This window comes from Setaria italica, chromosome VII, assembly GCF_000263155.2.
Source record: "Setaria italica strain Yugu1 chromosome VII, Setaria_italica_v2.0, whole genome shotgun sequence".
NCBI classification, from domain to species: Eukaryota; Viridiplantae; Streptophyta; class Magnoliopsida; order Poales; family Poaceae; genus Setaria; species Setaria italica.
Window position 1 is genome coordinate 18055928 of NC_028456.1, and position 21389 is coordinate 18077316.

At 44.4% G+C, this 21389-nt stretch overlaps 1 protein-coding gene and 1 long non-coding RNA gene across 2 annotated transcripts; one reads left to right on the top strand and one right to left on the bottom strand.

Annotated features, from left to right (window-relative positions):
- The first annotated feature begins 6457 nt into the window (after positions 1–6457).
- Positions 6458–13440, top strand: LOC101773863 (putative ABC transporter C family member 15). The gene is made up of 11 exons (XM_022828122.1): positions 6458–6566; positions 7273–9635; positions 9743–9829; positions 9915–10577; positions 10662–10826; positions 10975–11269; positions 11362–11576; positions 11916–12221; positions 12598–12661; positions 12799–13038; positions 13140–13440. The coding sequence occupies exons 1-11, from the start codon at positions 6482–6484 to the stop codon at positions 13274–13276; spliced, it is 4620 nt and encodes a 1539-aa protein (XP_022683857.1). The 5' UTR covers positions 6458–6481; the 3' UTR covers positions 13277–13440.
- On the bottom strand, positions 10818–12131 carry LOC111257862. The gene is made up of 3 exons (XR_002678450.1): positions 12005–12131; positions 11119–11248; positions 10818–11037 (listed from the first exon to the last, which is right to left on the bottom strand). It is a non-coding gene; the product is annotated as an uncharacterized LOC111257862 (long non-coding RNA).
- Positions 13441–21389: the final 7949 nt, after the last annotated feature.

The window sequence follows — 21389 nt, forward strand, 5'->3', positions numbered from 1 at the left end:
TACTGTAACGGCCTCGGATAAAAATCCTTCGCGTTAATCTTAATCCGAGTCCCTGATCACCTGTCTCAGTTTACCAAGCCTAAGTGCTCAACCTCCAGATCTCCTGACCCTCCTGTGATCCGACCCCTCGCCGTGTTTTCCCCCAGTTCCGACCCCGCCGACCCCCAACCCACCGCCGGATCTTTCGAAGTCTTCCCACAACGCCTCCCTTCAATCTGAGCCGTGGACCACCAAGATTGATCGGTGGACCCACGAGATCTTTCTCCCAGATCTCCCGTGACAGGCGCACTCGAGTTGCATGCCCGTTTCAGAGTTCCCTAGCCGCGTGGCTCGACTTCTCCGACACCCGCCGCTCCGCCTTGTCGCCGGCCACGACCGGATGGATTCTCGCGCCCCTTCCCCAATCGCAGTGGAAGCTCCTCTGCTACCCTTTCTGCAGCACCTCGCCGCCCGCGCCCATCATCACATCGCCAGATCCTGGCTGCAGAGCCCGATGCCGCCCGTCTTTTCCGTCACCTCTCCACAGTCGCGCCGCCCCGGTCCTCGCTACGCGACGATTCCTCCTCTGCCAACCCAGACCGCGGCAGCGACAACTCTTTTTCCGCCTTGTCAGAAGCTCCGCCCCGACAATCTGTTGCTCCGCGCTCGCCCGCGCGACCGCAGCCGCCTGTCTTCTCACCTGTGCGCCCTCGTTTCTAGCTCCGTTTCCCCGGTCACTTCCATCAGATCCACCGCATGACGACGCCAACCTCCGCCAAATCTCAACCACCGGCAAACCCGCGCCTGCGCCGCCCTGTCATCGGTGCCCAATGACCGCCGGTGTCATCCCTGAAGTTCTGCTCCACCGCCCTCGTCGCTCAATCGCCGCACCGGCAGAGCACTCCATCGCTTCTTCCCCGACCTTCGCGCCGCTTCCCCTTCTCTCTTCCGCGCAGCTATAAAATGGAATGCCGGAGCCCCGCCGGAGCTCCCCTTCGCCATTGCTGCCCTCCCGCTTGCTCCCCGTTCGTGCTCACAGCGCCACCGCCTAAGTCTGAGGAACTCTCCTCTCCGCTCACACACCACCTCCCCCAATCCACCAGCCACTGCTCCCCGGGCTGCACAAGAGCTTGCTTGTGATCCACAAGAAGCACCGCCGCCGCCGGAGTACCACCGGACATCCTCGCCGCTGTCCCAAGCCTTAGTCTTTCCGCTCAAGCGTGTTCTTTCCCGACCCCAAGCCTCATCTGTAAGACGAAGGTAAGCTACCGACCCTTTGTTCGCCTCGTCCGACCCCTCCTATCCGCCCGACCCCGGTTCCGTCTCGCCCGACCCTGTCTGTTCCGCCGACCTTTCTCCGCCTCGCCCGAGGGCTCGGCTATAACTTTTTCCTTGAACCGAGGGTGTATGTATAAAACTTGGGGACTTTTCAGCGTTAAGTCTGAGAACCCCTAGCACATCTATTCCTCTAGATTAAGGGTCAGATCATAAGTTCTTTCCCATCCGACCCTTATATCTTGATCTCCACCAACTCAAGCGAACTCCCCCACCCTCCTGTAACTTGCCGCAAGTTTCTGGGCTCAAACTTGCAAGTGTTGCTGTTGAAAATAACCGTCTAAATGCTAAACCAATGCATTGCATTCGTGTAGAGCTGCGTCTCGCCGACGGCTTCTACGAGCTGCACCCGGCGCCAGAAGATGAAGGTGTAGCCGAGCTCCTGCCTCCAGAAGCCGAAGCCGCCCAAGCAGACGAGCAGTTTCCCTCCTCCTTGCTTGAAGGCAAGCCCCGGATGCATGAATTCCCTGTGTTTTACCAAACTTGCGCATGCCTTCTTCAACATGCTTGTGCATTTACGTATAGGAGTTATTTGGAACCATAGATGCATAACTTAGCTCCCTTGATCTAAACACTAGCTGTTGGACCGAGTAGATGCCTTGCTTAAATAGGAAACGGTAAAAGCCGAGTGATTTCCTGTCACTCGCGAGTTGTAGGAATTGGTTGTTCCTCTTCTGTTACAACTATAAGGACGATGGACGGGGCAAGGTGTTGGGTAACTCTTTGGTGGTCGGTTGATCGCCCCGTCTGTCTATGAAACTTGCTAAGGCCCGACAGTGGTGGTGTTCGTGATCAAGTGTTTGAAAGTACTAATCTCATACCTAGTATGGGATGGGGAAGCCTAGTACCTGATTGAACTAGGGCGTGGCTTATACCCCTGCTGTCCCTGGAACAAGGTTCCCATGGTGCATCATGTAGGTGCAAGTGCGGTCACAGTACGGTAGAGACCGGGACTGTGGAGCATTGCATACCAAGGGAAGTTTGGGCCTGACACGCGCCTGGGAATTGATGGGGACGGCCGACACAGGAAGCGACCCTTGTGGTGCGTGGATGTCGTGAGATTAGGTTCGCCATGCATGGTTAAGAAACCCGAATCGATTCGTTTGCCTCTCACAGTTTGAGATTGCTTGATCGCTATGTCACCCTGAGTAATTAAAGGAATCTGATGATGACATGGTCTTGATGGTGATGTATATACCTTTGGTTGGTTCTATGTTTGTTTAGAAGTAGGTTGCAAACTTAGACCGGATAATAAACTTAGAACCTGAGCTAAAACTTGAAAGTAGGGATACACCTAGCGCTTTTGGCAAACCAACCCCTCAGCCAAAAAGCCGTGCATGTCTAGAAGTGGTGGAGTAGCGTACTCCCTGTCGGTTAAGTCTTGTTGAGCTTAGTAGCTCAGCCTTGTTGTGGCTCTTCTTTTTCAGGTGAAGTTGCTGCCTCTGAGCCTCCCTTTGCTGGCACTTGGCCGCCCCAACTCCCTCCGGGTTGGACGGTTGAGTGGGATCCCTCCTCGGACGGCGAGGAGAGAGATCACTGATGTCCCGGTTGGCCTCACCAGGGATATCCGACCCCGACGAAGTAGCTTCCGCGCGTTGTTTTACCTTCTGTTGTTTTTCTTCTGAACCTTGTAAACTCTGATGTGTTTTATGGCCAAACTAAATGGTTAATTTGTTAACTCGGTGGATTTATTGTATTCTCTGGAACCACTCACCTTCGTGTGGGTTTGCTATTCGGTCCTGTTCAAGTGGTTAAATCGGATGAAATCCGACGGTACTTCGTGTTTACTTGGTTAAGGCATGAGTGTCGCGTATCAGGCGGCTTAATCATGTTTAATCAAGCAAATCCGAAGTGGATCCGCCACACCTACCCTCTCTAACGATGTCACGGTCCCTTCATAAGCAATTGAGTCATCCCATAAAATCCATAAGATGATCCAGCTCGTGAGCGTCGTTCCATCAAACGTTAACCGAGTCCTTGTTTTTATTGGACTTTATATATATATATATATATGAACTTTTGAGATTTTATGTTTTTCATATTTTTTTTATTTATGGGGATCACGATGATTTTTTTTTCTTCATCATAGAGGCATGGCTGAGTTGATGAGCCGAGGCCCAACAAGAGAAGTCGAATAAATATTCGAGTTTTAGAAATGTGTTATTCATAAAAGAACCCCAATGGCATTTTCTACCCCGAATGAACATCAAACCATAATATATCCTATATCAGTTTCATTTTTATTTACAAATTAATTATTGATGCAACTAAAAGGTTTACTATCAAAGTAAATATTTAAAAAATAGAAATATTTTATGGACTATTCACATCCTAAAATAAAAAAAATTGGGTGTGACTTTTTTCTCGACTTTTCATAAATTAAACTTAATTTGATTAATGTTTATTTAATTTGTTTATAACTAAAAGCTTATATCTCGGGTTTTCATAATTAAATGTTAATTTGACTAATATGAATATAAATGTATTTTTAATTATATTTGGTTAGTTCAACCCAAATCATAAAGTTATATGCTTAGATGCTTTTACATGCTGCTTTTAAAATCAAATGTTTAATTTGCTTAAAATTGTACTTAGATGTTTATAAGTAAAATTGGACTAAGCTTTACATCATCTTTTCGTATGTAAATATGACTTGATTAATTCCAACTAAGGGTATTTCTCTTAAATATCTTTACATTGTTTTTTTCAACTAAAATAAATGAAGCATGTAGCTCCTATCTTTTCTTTTACAAATCCAAACCTCTCGGTAGCTGTACCTTTTCAACCTTAGTTCCTTGCGTTCGTGTGATCCTAAAATTGAGCCCTATCCTTTAGTACACTCTTTTTAAATCTTTTCTTTTGATTGGTGTATTATTTTTAGTTGCACTTGTTTGTTTGCTTGTATGTTTGATTGGCTTCGAGTAGAAGGATTGTTGTTCGAAAGCTTTGAAGATTAAGAGCTTCAAGAGAGCAAGAGCTGAAGAGCAGTAAGAGTAACTTTTCATTGGAGAAAGGCAAGTATCACTAACCATCCTTCTATCTATACTTATTTACAAGAATATCTTACATTAATTGGAACATGGAGCGACCACCTAGGAAAACAGTACAACCATAAGACCAACAAGCTCTAGTCTTGGCTAATTAATCAGAGACTCTAGTTTGTGATAGTCTTACCAAAAAGGTAAGAGGGGCTCATAGGTTGTGCGATGGCTTGTCCAGCCAAGGGGCGTACGCACCACTTGGGGGAGGGTTCATCCCCTTATGAGGAAACATTAGCGGGTTATCACTTATTAGGGAATCTTTGTAAAAGCCTTGTAGCGTCCCTATGCAGTCACTCCTTGGTAGTGTGATAAGTGGCTACTTTTGCACAACATGGTTGGGTCTAAAGTTCTCTTGAACTTTTACGCAACTTATGGTGGAAGTGTACAACCTCCGTAGAGTGTAAAACTGTTATAACAGCCGTGCTCACGATCAAGAGCAGCCTGGACCCTCATATGATAATTGAACTTAAATATGGACTTAAATCGTTATTCTGATTATTTCTTGTGGCCTTCCTGTGTACCAACCACAAGTATACTCACCCTTGCTTTTTGCTGCTCAGATGAAGGTGTGTGAAGTTTTCTGAAGATGATGTTGTGTTCTAGGCGTACGCAACCCCCAGTCGATTGCATGTGAAGTTTGGAGCGTCCGTTTCCAGGATTAAGCATAAATCTCTGATATACTCTCTTGTTCTTTACGTGATAATATTGTTGTATTCACTTATGATGCCACTATATGTATGAAACTAGATCTTGGTATACATATAGGTAGCACTTGGTTTTGTTTTAAAATCGGGTATGACAGGTTGTTATTCTGATCTTTGGACTTGAACATATATAAACATGCCAGCATAATCTGGACAAGTCAAAATGTCATCTTAAACTTCATACTCCATATGAAGTGACAATAAAATTAAGAACATATGAACTAACCTTTCTTGAATTGTCACCTCATTTTGTGCTCTACCCTTAATACGGGTTAAACATTCAACAAACATGTTTATGTTTTCTTGAATAGCAGACCAGCCGTGTATGAGGGAACTTTCGAGTACAATCTAAGTAATTCGTGTATATGCTTGGAATTAAAATCAAGTAATTCGTGGCAAAAAGTTATCCTCTTTTTGCTATGGTGTATTTATCTTCTTGAGCGTGCTGCAACTAGTAAGTATTAACTTTGACGAGCCTGGCACGACCATGCATGACCATCACTGGCCAGTGGTCACAAACAACAATTGACGGGTAGTGCTAGTGCCAAGTGCCAGCGCATGCGCCCTCACCAAATCCCTTGTCTCCGTGCTCTTGCAGTTCCTCACATCTTCGCATAGTATGTCCGTAGTATGCGTTTGGGCAGTGCCTTGGCTGGCAAGAATATAATGTACTCCTACAAAGTTAGTCTAGTCTTGACTCTTTTTTTAACAAAGGTTAGCTAACCAATTTCCTAAGGCCCCGTTTGTTTCGATGGAATTGAATTCCATCCTAATAATCATAATTTAGACACAAATTAATTAAGCTAATATAATTGTATGTGGAATATAGTTGTATATTATAGTTGGTGATATGGGAGAGATACTTGTATGCTACACTTCTACTATAGAGAAGCAAGTCTAAGAGCGTGCTATAAGAATTGAATTCCATCTAATAACCATAATCTATAGAATCAATTTCCATCTCCCACCCCATGAATTTAAGGTAGGCTTATATCTAAACTTTGGAAAGTTGTGGAATGCCACATTCCAACATAAATTAGCCTACTCCATTAAATAGATAAATAGATTCCAATTCCTTGGACCCAAACGGGGCCTAAAAGAAAAGGGTTTGAAAGCAATAGGCCATGAGCCGCCAGATAGTGCCAGTGTCGGTGCATGTCGCCGTCGTCCGCACGAGCATGTATAAGAGCAACTAAACCGATGATCAGCAGGGTCATGGAAACTTGGGCAGGAAGAAATTGCCCACTAACCAAACTCATGCTCTTTTGTCATAGAAAAAATAGCACAAATACAAGTGGGAGCACTATTTTTAAAATTTGCACTTGACTTACCACCATTTGGTCCTCCTCCGGTCTCTATTTATACTCCACCCATGCCAGAGAGAGCCTCCCTTTGTCTCTCTCCCTTTGGCAACTTAACGCCATGGACAGAGGGAGCCTGGGCTTACTTGTTCCCACAAGGACGCACGAGAGGCTCCACCACGGTGGCTTGCTCCACAACTCGTCCAGTAAGCCTCAAATCATATATCCCTGCACCAGCAAGCAAACTTCTCTTATTAGTATCCGTAGAGATGCTTCCTCGAGTCGGCCTAGCATCCTCATTAAGTCTTCCCAAAATATAAGACATTCTATGGTTTCTATAGTCACGTTTGATTATTTTGTTTTTTGTCACTTGCCTTTCTTAAATAAATAAATATAAACAAGTTTTTTCACAAACCCGTAAAAACTTTTTTAGCAAAAGCAGTTAACACGGTTTATTAATTAGAGAGGAACTCCGCACAAAGTTATCTTTATCTTTTCTACCGACTCGTTACACCCAAATTCATGGCTAACAAAGACTGAACAATAAAACAGGTTTTTTAGGATAAAGGCTATATATCCAAACAACCCCTATGTTGATGAAATATATCTCCAACCAGCAGCTGATGAAATAAACCTGAGTAAGAATTGAATAGTAAAAATATTTCCTTTTCTTCTTGAAAAGCTCTGCAAGTTACAAGAAAAAACAAGATCAGTTTGAAAATCGTTGGAACAGCAGCATGTCAAAATTTCAATCCTTATATGTATTTGATTGCTTCTTTTTCTTGAGCACTGATGACATGAACGGTAGTTACTAACTCCTATGTAATACTTGCAAGAGAGAAATACAAATTAGTAAACTAATTCTGCCTTTTTTTGTTTTTGACAAACAAATTTTGGAATGCAATAATGCAGATCCCACTATGTTGCAATATTTGCGAGAATGGCCAGAGCTATATTCACCTAGCTTCTGGATGGGTGCTTTTACATTGATGCAACTGATATTCATCATAAGTATGTCCAGTCAATATCTGATCAACCAAATAAGTTGGTGCAGACAGAGATTGAAGATTGCAGCTCCTGATGAGCATTCATATCAGGACCAAAAGAATACAGTCATAAAGCAGGGTGTATCATATCAAGCAAGCAAAGCATGCTGCCTGCTTATGTTAGCAGTTCATATTCTGCGGGTATTCTTATTGCAGTTCAATGAAAGACTAAGTAATTGCATGTATCCATCTTGTGTGCTAAGTGAAGGCTTGCAGGTGTTATCCTTCATAATATTGTCAATAGCAGTATTCAATTTTCAGGAAACAAAATCTACTAAACTACCATTGATAGTTCGATCATGGTGGATATTAAACTTTCTGCAATCAATTACCATGGTGGTATTTGATCTCAGATCAATTTTATCGGATCATGAACACATAGGATACAAAAAATGGACCAATCTGTTCAATCTTGGTGTTTGCACTTATCTGTTTGTAGTTTCAGCCAGAGGAACAACAGGGATCAGGATAACTTTCACAGATAGCAGCATAACAGAGCCACTTTTGACCCCATCTGTAGGACAGCAGATGGAAGCTGAAAGGACATGTCTATATGGAAGGGCAGGTATTCTACAATTTATCACATTCTCTTGGATGAATCCTATCATTGCTATTGGATACAGGAAAACTCTAGATCAGAATGATGTGCCAGATCTTGATGGGAAAGACTCTGCCGAGTTCCTCTCTGATTCGTTTAAGAAAATCATAAATGATGTTGAACACAGGCATGGTATAACTACTTCATCAATATATACAGCAATGTTCTTATTTGTTAGACGGAAAGCAATGATCAATGCAGCACTTGCTGTGCTAAATGCCAGCGCATCCTATGTTGGACCATCATTGATTAACGACTTGGTGAAGTTCCTTGCAGGAGACAGGCAATATGGACACAAAAGAGGTTACCTTCTTGCTTTAGCTCTTCTAAGTGCTAAAGTTATACAAGCAATAGCAGAAAGTCAGTGGCGGTTTGGAGCTCAACAGCTCGGGATGCGGTTGCGAGCTGCTTTGATATCTCACGTCTATCAAAAGGGACTACAGTTATCCTTCAGTTCGAGGCAGAAGCACACCAGCGGAGAGATCATAAACTACATGGATGCAGATATACAAAGGATATCTGATTTTTTATGGTACACAAACTACATATGGATGCTACCCATTGAGCTCTTTCTAGCTGTCTGTGTTCTCTATCAAAACCTAGGGGCTGGGGCCTGGGCTGGTTTAGCAGCAACACTGGCAGTAATGGTTTGCAATATTCCGCTAACCAGCATGCAAAAAAAGTTGCAAGCCAAGATCATGGCTGCTAAAGACGAGAGAATGAAGGCAACAACAGAAGTTCTTAGAAGCATGAAAATACTGAAACTTCAAGCATGGGATATGCAGTACCTTCAAAAGATAGAGGCTTCACGAAGTGAGGAGTACAAGTGGTTATGGAGATCTCAGAGGTTGTCGGCTTTGACAACACTTGTGTTTTGGGGGGCACCTGCATTTATATCCTCTGTAACATTTGGCTCATGCATATTGATGGGGATTCCTCTAACTGCTGGTAGTGTTTTGTCTGCCCTTGCAACATTCCGGATGCTACAAAATCCAATCTTCAGACTTCCTGACTTGCTTTCAGTGTTTGCTCGAGGTAAAGTTTCAGCAGATAGAGTAGCAAAGTACCTACAGGAAGAAGAACTGAAATGTGATGCAGTTACACAAGTGCCAAGAAGTGACACATGCTATGCTGTGGAGATTTATCAAGGAACATTCAGCTGGGAACTTGAGACCACTTCTCCAACTCTCCCAGATGTACAGTTAAGAGTAAAGAGAGGGATGAAAGTAGCTATCTGTGGAATGGTCGGCTCTGGAAAATCCAGTCTATTGTCATGCATACTTGGGGAGATGCCAAAGCGAAACGGGACTGTCAGGGTGAGCGGGAGCAAAGCATATGTTCCTCAAACTGCCTGGATCCTGTCCGGGAATATCAGGGACAACATTTTATTCGGAAATCCATATGACAAGGAAAAGTATGAAAGGATAGTACAAGCTTGTGCACTGACTAAAGATATTGAAATGTTTGCAAATGGAGATTTGACTGAGATTGGTGAAAGAGGAATAAACATGAGCGGTGGCCAGAAGCAGCGGATTCAGATTGCAAGGTCAATGTATGAGGATGCTGATATTTACCTCTTTGATGATCCTTTTAGTGCAGTAGATGCTCACACTGGAAGTCAGATTTTTAAGGTAGGTTTTGTAGTTCCAAGAAACGCACAAATATAGTACTAACCATTTAGGACTTTTAGGACAGTAGTCGGCAGATATTCTAAGCAATAAATAATTGGATCATGCAGGATTGTGTAATGGGAATTCCTAAAGACAAAACAGTACTGTACGTGACCCACCAAGTTGAATTTCTTCCAGCTGCAGATCTTATACTGGTAGGTGCCTAAAATAGCTTTTTGTTTAACTATTCATGTCCAAAGGAGATGCCAAGCAACTAACCATGTGGATGAAAGTTAACAGGTGATGCAGGGCGGAAAGATTGTGCAGGAAGGGAAATTTGATGAGCTCCTTCAAAGGAATATAGGATTCGAAGCTATAGTAGGAGCCCATAGCCAGGCACTTGAATCTGTCATGTATGCTGAGAGCTCCAGCAGAATATCCTCAGATAATCAGAAATCAGCAGATACAGAGGATGATTTAGATGCAGAAAACAAAACAGATGATCAGCTTCAGGGCATAACAAAACAAGAGTCAGCACGCGATGTCTCACACGACACCAATGACAAGGGAAGGTTAACACAAGATGAGGAGAGAGAAAAGGGAGGCATTGGCAAGAAAGTTTATTGGGTGTACCTGAGGACAGTTCATGGTGGTGCCTTAGTTCCAATAATAATCGCTGCACAGCTATTATTCCAAATATTTCAGGTAGCAAGCAACTATTGGATGGCATGGGCATCCCCTCCATCATCTGCAACCAACCCAACCATTGGATTAGGCCTCCTTTTCTCTGTGTATATAACACTATCTATGGGAAGTGCACTATGTATCTTTGCCCGCTCCATGCTCACATCACTAATCGGTCTGCTAACATCAGAAAAGCTCTTCAAGAACATGATCCACTGCATCCTGCGTGCCCCAATGTCTTTCTTTGACTCCACACCTACTGGGAGAATTTTGATCAGGGTTGGTTTTATGAAAATTTTATACTGCATCACATGCCCTAACAGTACTAAAGTACGAAACTAATGTGTGTTTTTCATGTAACAGGCCTCCAGTGACCAACGTGCTCTAGATATGGACATAGCAAACAAGCTTAGTTGGTCCATGCTTTCAGTCATACAAATCCTGGGGACCATTGGTGTTATGTCACAGGTTGCATGGCCAGTTTTCGCCATCTTCATTCCAGTGATGGTTGTCTCTGTCCTTTATCAAGTACGAACTCTTAGGCAAGAACTTCAGATCTTGCTTACAACTTTGGTGTTCTCTTTACCATTATGCATATGGTTACTATTGCAATCAATAAATTAAAGGAAGCTTAAATACCAGTTTTCTGAATCCATATACTTTGTATAATGTGCAGCGCTACCAAATACCAGCAGCAAGAGAGCTGGCTCGTTTGAATAAAATTCAAAGGGCTCCAATCCTACACCATTTTGCAGAATCACTTTCAGGAGCATCAAGTATTAGAGCATATGGACGGAAAGATCGTTTCATAAAAGCAAACCTTGGTCTTTTTGACAGTCACTTCAGACCATGGTTCTATAACTTCGCTTCCATGGAGTGGCTTTCTCTCAGGCTAGCCATGCTATCCACTCTTGTCTTTGCGGTTTGTTTGATTCTGCTAGTCAGCCTTCCTGAAGGTTTATTGAACCCAAGTAAGATGTATATGCAAAGCCCTTGGTGATTACAGAAGCCTCAATATGTCTTATGTTTAGTGATTTTCAAACTAATATAATTACACATGCAGGCATTGCTGGACTTGCAGTGACTTATGCATTGAACCTCAACTATCAGTTGACGTCTATGATTTGGAACATTACCAGCACAGAGAACAAAATGATATCAGTAGAAAGAATATTACAGTACTCAAGGATACCTAGTGAGGCTCCTCTATTAGTTGACTACTGCTGCCCACCAACTAGCTGGCCGCAAAATGGAACTATCAGTATAAGATGCTTGGAGGTATGTGAAAAAGAATCATGAGTTATGACCTAACATGAGTGCAAACATAATTTTATTTCACCAATGATTTTAAAAATCTTTTGCTGAGTTGGTAAAAAAAATTAATTTATTCATTAACGTTGAAGTTAAATAACCATATGCACAAAATAACAGCAAGCTGTCAGAAAAATTCATCTCACGAAAGCGCTCGGTTTATAATAATTATATAAATAATCACGTAGCTCTTACTTTTTATTTTCTACATAATAAATGAAACATGTACTATGTATTTTATCTCAATATATGCATTAGCTCAAATGGAGCCATCTAATGTGACTTTTTGCTTTTACTGTTTTACAGGTTCGATATGCAGAGCATCTCCCATCTATTTTGAGAAGCATATCATGTACAATTCCAGGAGGGAAGAAAGTGGGGATTGTAGGACGTACTGGCAGTGGAAAGTCAACTTTTATCCAAGCCCTTTTCCGGATCGTTGAACCACGGGAAGGCACAATTAAAATCGACAATGTTGACATCTGCAAAATAGGGCTGCATGATTTACGTGGCAGACTTAGCATCATTCCACAAGATCCAACCATGTTTGAGGGAACCGTAAGAGGGAATCTTGATCCACTAAATGAGTACTCTGATCAACGTGTGTGGGAGGTAACTTAATCAGCTACAAATACCATCATGATAAAGAAAACCTTAATTACCATGTGAAATAGGGATAAGTCATAAATTAATATGTTTCCCTCACACTGCATGTTTGATACTACCACCAAACTTTAAATGACTGAAGCCAGAATGGGGGAATGGATGTAATTGTTATAGTATAAGTGCACCAACTGTACATTGCAATTAGTAACACAATACAATTCCTAAAGATTTTCTGGTAACTCATAACCAACCCGATTGAAATTCATAATCTATTGACATAAAAGTGAACAGAAAAGGGAAAGTACCACTCAAAAGAAAATGATGACTAGAGGGAGTGGAGACAGCCACCTGATCAGAATATTGGTTTGCTTATTTTGTTCAGGTATTGGACAAATGCCAGCTTGGCGATATAGTTCGGCAAAACCCAAAGAAGCTGGATTCAACAGGTAATGCACTATTTCAGGTCTAGTGGCCAATGTGAAAACGTAGTGTTCATGGGTAGGTGGTACTGTAGTAGTTACCATAGTCTTGTAGGTAAGGATATCTTCAATGAGACTATAACCAAACGGGATACCCCCTGCAGTTGTCGAGAATGGAGAAAACTGGAGCGTGGGCCAGAGGCAGCTGTTTTGCCTTGGTAGGGTTCTGCTAAAGAGAAGCAACATCCTCGTACTTGATGAGGCAACTGCTTCAGTTGACTCCTCCACTGATGCAATTATCCAAGAAACCGTCCGCCAAGAGTTTCGGGATTGCACAGTGCTTACAGTGGCACACAGAATCCACACGGTTGTTGACAGCGATCTCATCCTCGTCTTCAGTGAAGGTATAAGGCCCGGGTTCAATGAACAAACAGCAGTCCGCTGCATGTTATTGGAGGACCTAGCTGCAGTGATACTAAAATCCATACTGTTTTATGATGAGCAGGGAGGATCGTGGAATACGACACTCCGTCGAAATTGCTGAAGAACGAGAACTCTGAGTTCTCCAGGCTCGTCAAGGAGTACTCGAGGCGATCCCACTGCTCCAGCGGCAGAGGAAACAACTGTAACAGGGGCAACTAGCACAGCATGAAGACAGGGATTGAAGTGAACTTCAAAATCAATCGTAGTGGCCTAGTGGGTGGCATAGCACTAGCTCCTAGCTAGACTCAGTTATTCTGTTGCTGATGGGATCAAACGTCCTGTATAAGAAAAATAAACGATAAGAAGCACATATTCTGCGTAAATGTGTGCACGCGAATGGTGACAGTAGGACGTTTTGCCTTTTTCAACTGTAATACTTGATTGGGGCCTTACACATCGCAGTGCGTCCGGTCAGGCATTCCATCGAGCAGGCGACGGGCATATGGCAGTGCGCTCGAGGCCGGCGCCTACTTAACGGCGCTATCCCTCGCCTACCGGCTATTGGAGAAGGAGGAGGTGGGAAAAACGGGCAGGCGGGTCGTCGGTGTCATCGCCGGAGCGGGGTTCGGGGCGGAGGAAGGGGGACGATGGGTGGCGGCCGTCGGCTGAAAGGTTGGGGAGGGCGGGAAGCACAGCAGAGCCGCAGAGATGGTTCGTGTCGGCTTGGCTTGCGTTAGGATATGGAGCTGGCTCGGCTCAAAAAACAAGCTAAACTACCTCAAACACGGCAAATCGTGCTTAGAGCAGTCAGTGTGTTCTAAAAGTTATTTTTCGTTTTTCTCTTTTCTCTTTGAGTATCCATCGGCGCACCGCAAGACGCAATGCTAGATGAAAAAACTCGGCATCGATGACTCTAGTTTTCTTGATGCATAACTACTCCAATAGCATGCTGCTGCTCCCTGTCAGTGAGAAGGAAACTATAATGGGAGAAGAAAACAAAGCATCGTTGGTTGTGGGTGTTAAAATCCGGCAACCTACCAAGGAGAATACCTAAGGTAGAGTCTTGGTTGGTGGGTGTCGCCAAAATCAGGAACTCGATGGTATACGTAGGCACGCGATTTAGACAGGTCAGACCGCTAGATCGCGTAATACCTATGTCCTGTGTGTTATTTGCTTGTATTCAATTGAACTTTCTAGAGAGGGTCCCTGCCTGTCCTTATATATTGGTGGAGCAGGATTAAGGATCGGTTATTTTACAGGAATACCAGTCGGATTCGACCAGAGAGTCCTACTCTAACTGCTATGAGTAGTTTCCGAGTCCTCGACTAGTCCCTGTCCTCCACGTAGACTACATCGTCCTGCACCATAGTCTCCATGTCTGACACGTCTTGGTGCACAACCCTATATATGGGTCTGTCCAAATCTTCTGATGGGCTTGTGGATGTATGTACGACAAGCCTCGAGTACATTTTAGTCAAATGCAGCAGTCCCGAGTACCTTTACAGGCTTCATCGACTAGTTTTTTATGCTCTTTTGAGTACTCTGTCAAAGTTGAGCCTTCAAGTAACTCGAGTACTGCCATGCGGCTAGAATGCGCTCAAGCCTCATCCGACGCTATGTTGAATATCTGTCCTTGAATTTATATATGGAAGTGCGATGAAAATTGCACTTCATATGGAGTAGCCCCCGAGCCTTAGGTTGAATCGAAGAATCAGGCTGAGGGTCAATCTGCATTCGCATTGTCTTCACTTTAAACTCCAGAGAAAAAACTTTTTAGCCGACGGGCACGTGGCACACAGCCCCCGAGCTATTACCCGATTAGTTTTAGGAGGTATAAGGGTCAACCACCAGTCATTGTGACCGTCACCAACAGTAACTTTATCTTTTGTGGTAACTTCGGAAACTGATGGCCATATGCAAATTTTGCGACTAGTGGCGAAAACATTAGGCCATTACCTCCGTTTACTCCGCCTCTGTTATAAATAGACGGGAGAAATTACCCCTCCTGTTTACTTTGCCATTTGCATCTACTATTTGCCTTTGCTGAAAACCTTCCCCCCGAGCGCCACCACAATCCAATCTTAGATCGCCAATGCCGCCTCCCCCCCTATCGAGCTCCCGAGCATATGCGCGTGAAGAGGCTTGCAACAATCAGGATGGGGAGGAAAGCTGCTGGTGCCAAGGGTGCTGAGGGTTCCAAGAAGGGATCCAAAAATGGGAAAGAGTCACAGCTGCCTCCGCCCAAGTACGGAAAGACGAACCAGATCGCGCTGCCGAATCAGGCCTTAGCTTGGAAGAGGTCCACCCTAAAGGAGCAGGAGATCCAGGCCCTGTTGACGGCGAAGCTACTGAAGGATCAAGCAGTCGTAGGGTGGCAGTGTAACTATGGTAATGTGTGGCCATTTGGGATGCACCCCGACGAGACAGTAACTTTTGCGCACTTGTTGAGCGGGGTTTTGCTATCCGCTCATCTGATTTTCTTCAGGGTCTTCTGGATTACTACAAGCTTCAATTAGTCCACCTCAACCCAAATGACATCCTCCATATCTCTATCATCGTGCATTTGTGTGAAGGTTTCTTGGGGATTCAGCCCCACTTCCAGTTGTTCCGCAAGATATTCGAGGTGAAGCCGCATCCAAGAATGGAGCACAGTGAAGTAGTCAGAGGTGCCGGAATTCAGATCTGGGAGAAGAGTAGTAGTCTGTATTTGGACTACCAAACAATTAAGTCACACTCTGGGTGGAAGGAGAGGTGGTTCTACATTGAAGACCACGAACCAAAGCTGCCAAAGGTGACTGGTCACTGCTTGGAGTGGAACAATAGGTGGATTGATGAGCCAACGTTCGGGAGCAGTCTCCAAGTACCCGAGCTTTTAGCCAAGATCGCCCATCTGAACAAGCAAGGACTGACAGGCATTGGAGTGGCCTTCAGTTTCCTGAAGAGGCGAGTACAACCCCTGCAACTCCGGCACACATGGGGTTACGAGTACTCAGGCCTTGATGATCCGTCAAGGATGTCACCTGAGGATATCTCCACTGATGAAGTGATGGCAAGGCTGAAACACATGTTCAAGAACGTCGATGAGATCTCCCAAATAGTCTTGGCATTTAACTCCTCCAACCCACCAAGAGCAGTATGTACCCGTGGCCGTAGCCCCCGAGTACCTATTTGTTGTTGATCTTCTGTTCCGATTGGTCTCCCTTTATGCAGGAGGATATACTCGTGTTCTTTTCACCCCCTCCTCCACCCGGTGCCGATGATGTTGAAAGTGCACCGCGAGTTTGTGGGTGGAATATGGCTATATTGGGGGCCACCCAAGAGGAGGAGGAAGAAAAAACTGAGTCCCTCAGCAACTCAAACACTGATGCCGCTGAGGATTTTGTTGTGCAGTATCGTGCCTCGGACGAGGCCGGGGCATCCTTTGGCTCATCAAAGCGTCTTGCGGAAGATGAGCTTGAGGCCAATTTGGCCCCACTGCTAAGGAAGAGATGAATAGTTGCCAAGACGCGCACTTCAAGGAGTCTTCGCATCGTCTAGCACGCGCCTCCACCGGTAATAACCTTCAAGGAAGGGTAGAACCCTGAGGTGCGAGTATGATTGTATATGCATGTTGATCTCATGGATACTAAGGATGGCAACGGGGCAGGTTCGGATCGGGTGGAGTGCCGAGGCACCCAAAACCGAAACCCGAACCTAAAACCTGAATTCGACCTGAAAACCGATTTGGGTGAAAATCCATCCCTGAAATCGAAATCCGCGGGTACCCAAAACCTGATGGATTAACCAAAACTCGAACATGAATAGTACAATATAGTATAACAATCTTAAACAATACAGTAACAGTATAGTACAGCAACAATTTCACTAACAATTTCAGCAACAGTACAACAACAATACCAGGCGCAGTACAGTAACAATACAGGTCTTAAACACCAAGTTCAGGGACAATACAACAACAATTTCATGGACAAGTTCACAGCAACAATTTCACTGAAATTACAAGTTCATGGACAAGTTCAGAGATCACAACAATAATTTTACTTAAATTACTAAAATGTTGAACGCAATGTAAATTCACAAGTTGAAAATAGAAGCAAACAACAATACCATTTCTTCATCTTTTTTGTCAAGACAAGTCATCAAAACACCAACAAAAGTGGACTGAGAACCTGCATTGATATAGTATTCACAAATTAGTTTTATTGCTTATCCGGAATGAAGAACACATACTTATAGAAATTGCACTTACTGACTTACCCAACATGTCGGCATGAGACCATGCTTGCATGCACATAAGGGCTTGTATCATTGATGGTGCAAGCCTACTATGATGTGGACTAATTATTCTCCCACCTGTACTAAAGACTGACTCGGATGCCACCATTGTCACAGGAATAGCAAGGACATCACGTGCAATTTTTCGTAACGTTGGGTATTTCAGCCCTACATGTTGCCACCACTAAATGATATCCAGCTCTTGTGTCCTAGGCAGCAATGGCTCTTCCAAGTACAAATCTAACTATGTATGCACATAAGTGGAGGTCACAACTAGCTGCTTGGACATGTAATCATCAAAAGTGTCCATCCAATCCTCATCATCCATCTGAATAGGAGCATTAGGTCTAGTTTGAGCACCATCTGTTGTGGCAACATCCTCTATAGCACCTTGGTAATCCAAAACCAGATTGCACAACAAGTCTTTCACTTTGTTGACAGCTTCCATAGCTAAACTTTCTAACCCATGAATTTTGAGAAAAAGAGCATTCAACAGTTGCAATTTAAACCTAGGATCTAGGATAGCAGCAATAACCATCAAACCATGCACATCTGACCAATACTTTTTGAACTTTTCTTTCATTTTAATAGACATTTCTTCTAACTTAGGAGCATCATGGCTTTGCCACTTCCTAATTGCAAAAAAAATGTTGCATATTTTGGGGAAAAAAGGTTGGCTATAACATATCTAGTGCCTGACAGTAGCTCAGTTACATCATAGAACATCTTTAACCTGTCACAAAGATCTATAGCAAACTTCCAATCATCTTCAGATGGAACACATGGAGCACGAGAAGCAAGGCACTCAAAAACATCTTGGTAAAGTAGTGCAGTGCTAAGCATAATATAAGTTGAGTTCCATCTAGTTTTACAATCAAGAGCAATTCTTTTTTTCATATTTTCCTTTCATTTGTGCTGCCATTTTCTCAAACTTATCATGTCTTTTAGGAGCGGCCAACCAGTATGCAACACTATCACGCACTTTATCAATTCCATTCTCCATGACACTCATTCCATTTTTCACAATCAAATTTAAATAAGAAAACTTTTTAGCTTCCAATCTTCATCTAGAAAATGGGCTATAACTGCCATGTAACCTTTCCTCTGGTGGTCCACGAGTCCATAGTAACAGCAACATGACAACTCAATTTCTTGATATAATTCACCATAGATTGCTTCTGCACTTGATACATATCCAAGATATCCTTCCTAATTGTGTTTCTAGACACTACCTTGAATGCTGGCTGCAATGCAGCACAAAAATTGCGAAATCCAATATGGTCCACCATGGAAATAGGATACTCATGGACAATAATCATTAAAGCAAGTTCTTTCCTAGCGACATCTTGATCGAACACATCTCTATTGTGACTGTGCCATCTTGTGGGTTTGCAGATAATTTAAGAGTTGAGTGTGTTAAACCTTTTCTAGTAGCTTTGTCTTGACATACAACAATATGATTCTTCAAGTGAGTTGTACCATTTCTTATCTCCCCACCTAAATGGTTTTTTACACCATTTACATTTTGCTTTCCAAACCCCACTAACATTAATCAAATCAAAGTCTTCCCATACTTCAGATCTTACCTTTCTCTTAGTACCAACAGGAACATCATCTTCTACCTCTACCACATCAGTATTACCTTCAGTTGCAGAATCAGTTGCCGGTGCTGCTAAATTGGATGGCGGTGTTACTGAATTGGCTGCAAGATATCGACGAGTTTGAGGATGAGAACCCACAGATTGAGATTCTGCAGCAACTTGAGATCCACTCGAAGCACTAGGAGCTAACATTGCTCACTTCCTGCTGTGATCTAAAAAAGTTTTAGGTAGCAAGACATCAGTTCAAGACATCAGTTGAACTATTGATTATATCACTAAGAGGACAACAAAAAAGCATAATAGTTAAATTCTAACATAGACCAATTCCTGAATATTTAGAATTGAGAATATTAGGTTACAGCTAGCATTGGAAGGCAGACTAAAGAAATAACATACAAGAAAATTGATAATTCAAACGGAGCTAACATTGGAAGACAGACAATAGAATCATGGGCTCAACTTAAACTGGAACTACACAATCTCTGCAGGCAGAAGTTTGCCACCAAAACACTGCAAAAACCCTTTTACAAAATTAAATGCTGACAGGTGAAATTAAGGGGAGCTCTTTTAGCAAATGTTAGCCTAATAGCACAAGACCATCACAAAGCATGTTGCCATTTCTTTGGATCATTGCAGCAGATATAACCAAGCATGGAAAATTGTAAGCTAACTTTCAGCTGAATCTATTATACCACAATTGTCTAATATTCCATTATGTCATAATTCTGACAAAAAGTACCAAAACAAGCAGCACTGAGCCACTGATCTGCGGGCGGGGTGCCAGGACGGTGGCGGGCCGCGGCCTCCTCGCGGGATGACACACGGCGGCGGGGCCTCGCGGTCGCGGGATGGTGCACGGTGGCGGGGCGCAGCCGGCAGTGGATCCGGCGGCGGGACGGCGCACAGAGGCGGGGCGCGGCCAGCAATGGATCCGATGGCGAAGCACATACGCGCAGGCGGCGGGATGTGTGTGGGAGAGGTGAGGCCGCGCGAGACTGCCGATGGCGACGAGCGACGGCGGCGGGGTAGGGGACTGGGGGTGCGGCGTGCTGGACTGTGGGAGGTGCCGAGTGTGGCACTGCGGTCGTGGCACCATGCGCCCATGCGGGGTGCCTAGACGCCTGGGTGGTGTATCTTGCCGTTATATACCTAGGGTTCCTAATGGGCCTTTAGTGGGCCGAATTGTTTTGGGTACCCGATGGAGCTCCGCGGTTATTTTAAAAACCCACACCAAACCCGCAGTATTTCGGGTATCCGAACTTGAAAAACCATGGGCGAAAACCAGGAACCAAAACCAAAACCCACAGACCCGAAACCCATGGATATCTGCCCCGAAACCGAACCGCTGCCATCCTTAATGGCTACTAATCAAGCCTTTGTTGTATTTGCAGGTAGTCGACAATGTAGTTGAGGCGACGGAGGTGGTTGCTGGTGCCCTCCCGTTGGAAGTTCCATCCCCCGGGGAGGTCGTTGAAGTCAGTGATAATCAAGAACCCCCCGCTGTTGAAGTTAACCCTGCCGGTACTGAAGTACCCGCGCAGGAAGAAGACAGGACTACCCTAGCTGGCAGTAGTCAGTAAGCACCTCCACGTGCCTCGCCAGGAGAGTTCACCCCTACTGTCCAGCCGCTACGCTTGGTGGGGAACCCGTCACTAAAGCTGCGGTGATCCACAAGGTAAGCATTTTGTTGTTGTATGAGTACTAATTCTAGGTTGAGTACTTGGTTGTCTTCCGTCGCTGACGCTAAGTGTTGTGCAAGACGTCTTCTAGCCTGGGCCTTGGGTCATCGGGTTCAAGGTCAACAATCGATGATGTTAGCCGCTCGGTTGAAGATGCACCTCCCGCGCCTACTGTAGCCCTAACGGAGAGAGATTTAGCTCCGACGGTCGAGACAGGTGCCGCATCACTTGTCGCTGTGTTGATGCATGACATAATCAACTCGATGGCTGACATTGCAGTGCCAGCCCCCGAGCCTGCTGTACCCGGGGCTCTTCCCATGGCTAGTCTTGTGGAGAGTCCACCCCCGCCTGTGATCGTGGAAGTTATCCCCATCAACGCTGCTACTCCCGAAGCCCCTGAGCTTGAAGCAATTAGAGCTCTTGAAGCCGTGGCTGCTGCTGTCAGGATGACTTCCGAAGCCAGCACATCATCTGGCTGTGAGATGGTTCTTGTGCCCAGCGTGAGGATCGAGTTGAGCATTGGGATTTAGGTGCTGCCTGAGGAGGTCCAGCTGATTGACGATCCTCTGCTAGATGCGCAAATGATGGCCACCATGCTCGAGATGAACCGACGCGTCACGTCTTACATTAAGGTAAGTTTGAATTTTTGCCTTATGCTTCACTTCTGAATGTCTGCAATATGTACTTCGTGCGGTACCCGAGTACTGATTTGTGGATAACAGGACTTGATCAACCGCTCTCGCCGGAAGTCCCAGTTGCTGCAGGACTGTGGTGAGA

Coding starts and splice junctions, on each gene's coding strand:
- LOC101773863 (XM_022828122.1), top strand. CDS start 6,482: ATGGACAGAGGGAGCCTGGGCTTACTTGTTCCCACAAGGACGCACGAG. Junction 9,830..9,914: donor CAGCTGCAGATCTTATACTG/GTAGGTGCCTAA, acceptor GAAAGTTAACAG/GTGATGCAGGGCGGAAAGAT. Junction 11,577..11,915: donor TCAGTATAAGATGCTTGGAG/GTATGTGAAAAA, acceptor ACTGTTTTACAG/GTTCGATATGCAGAGCATCT.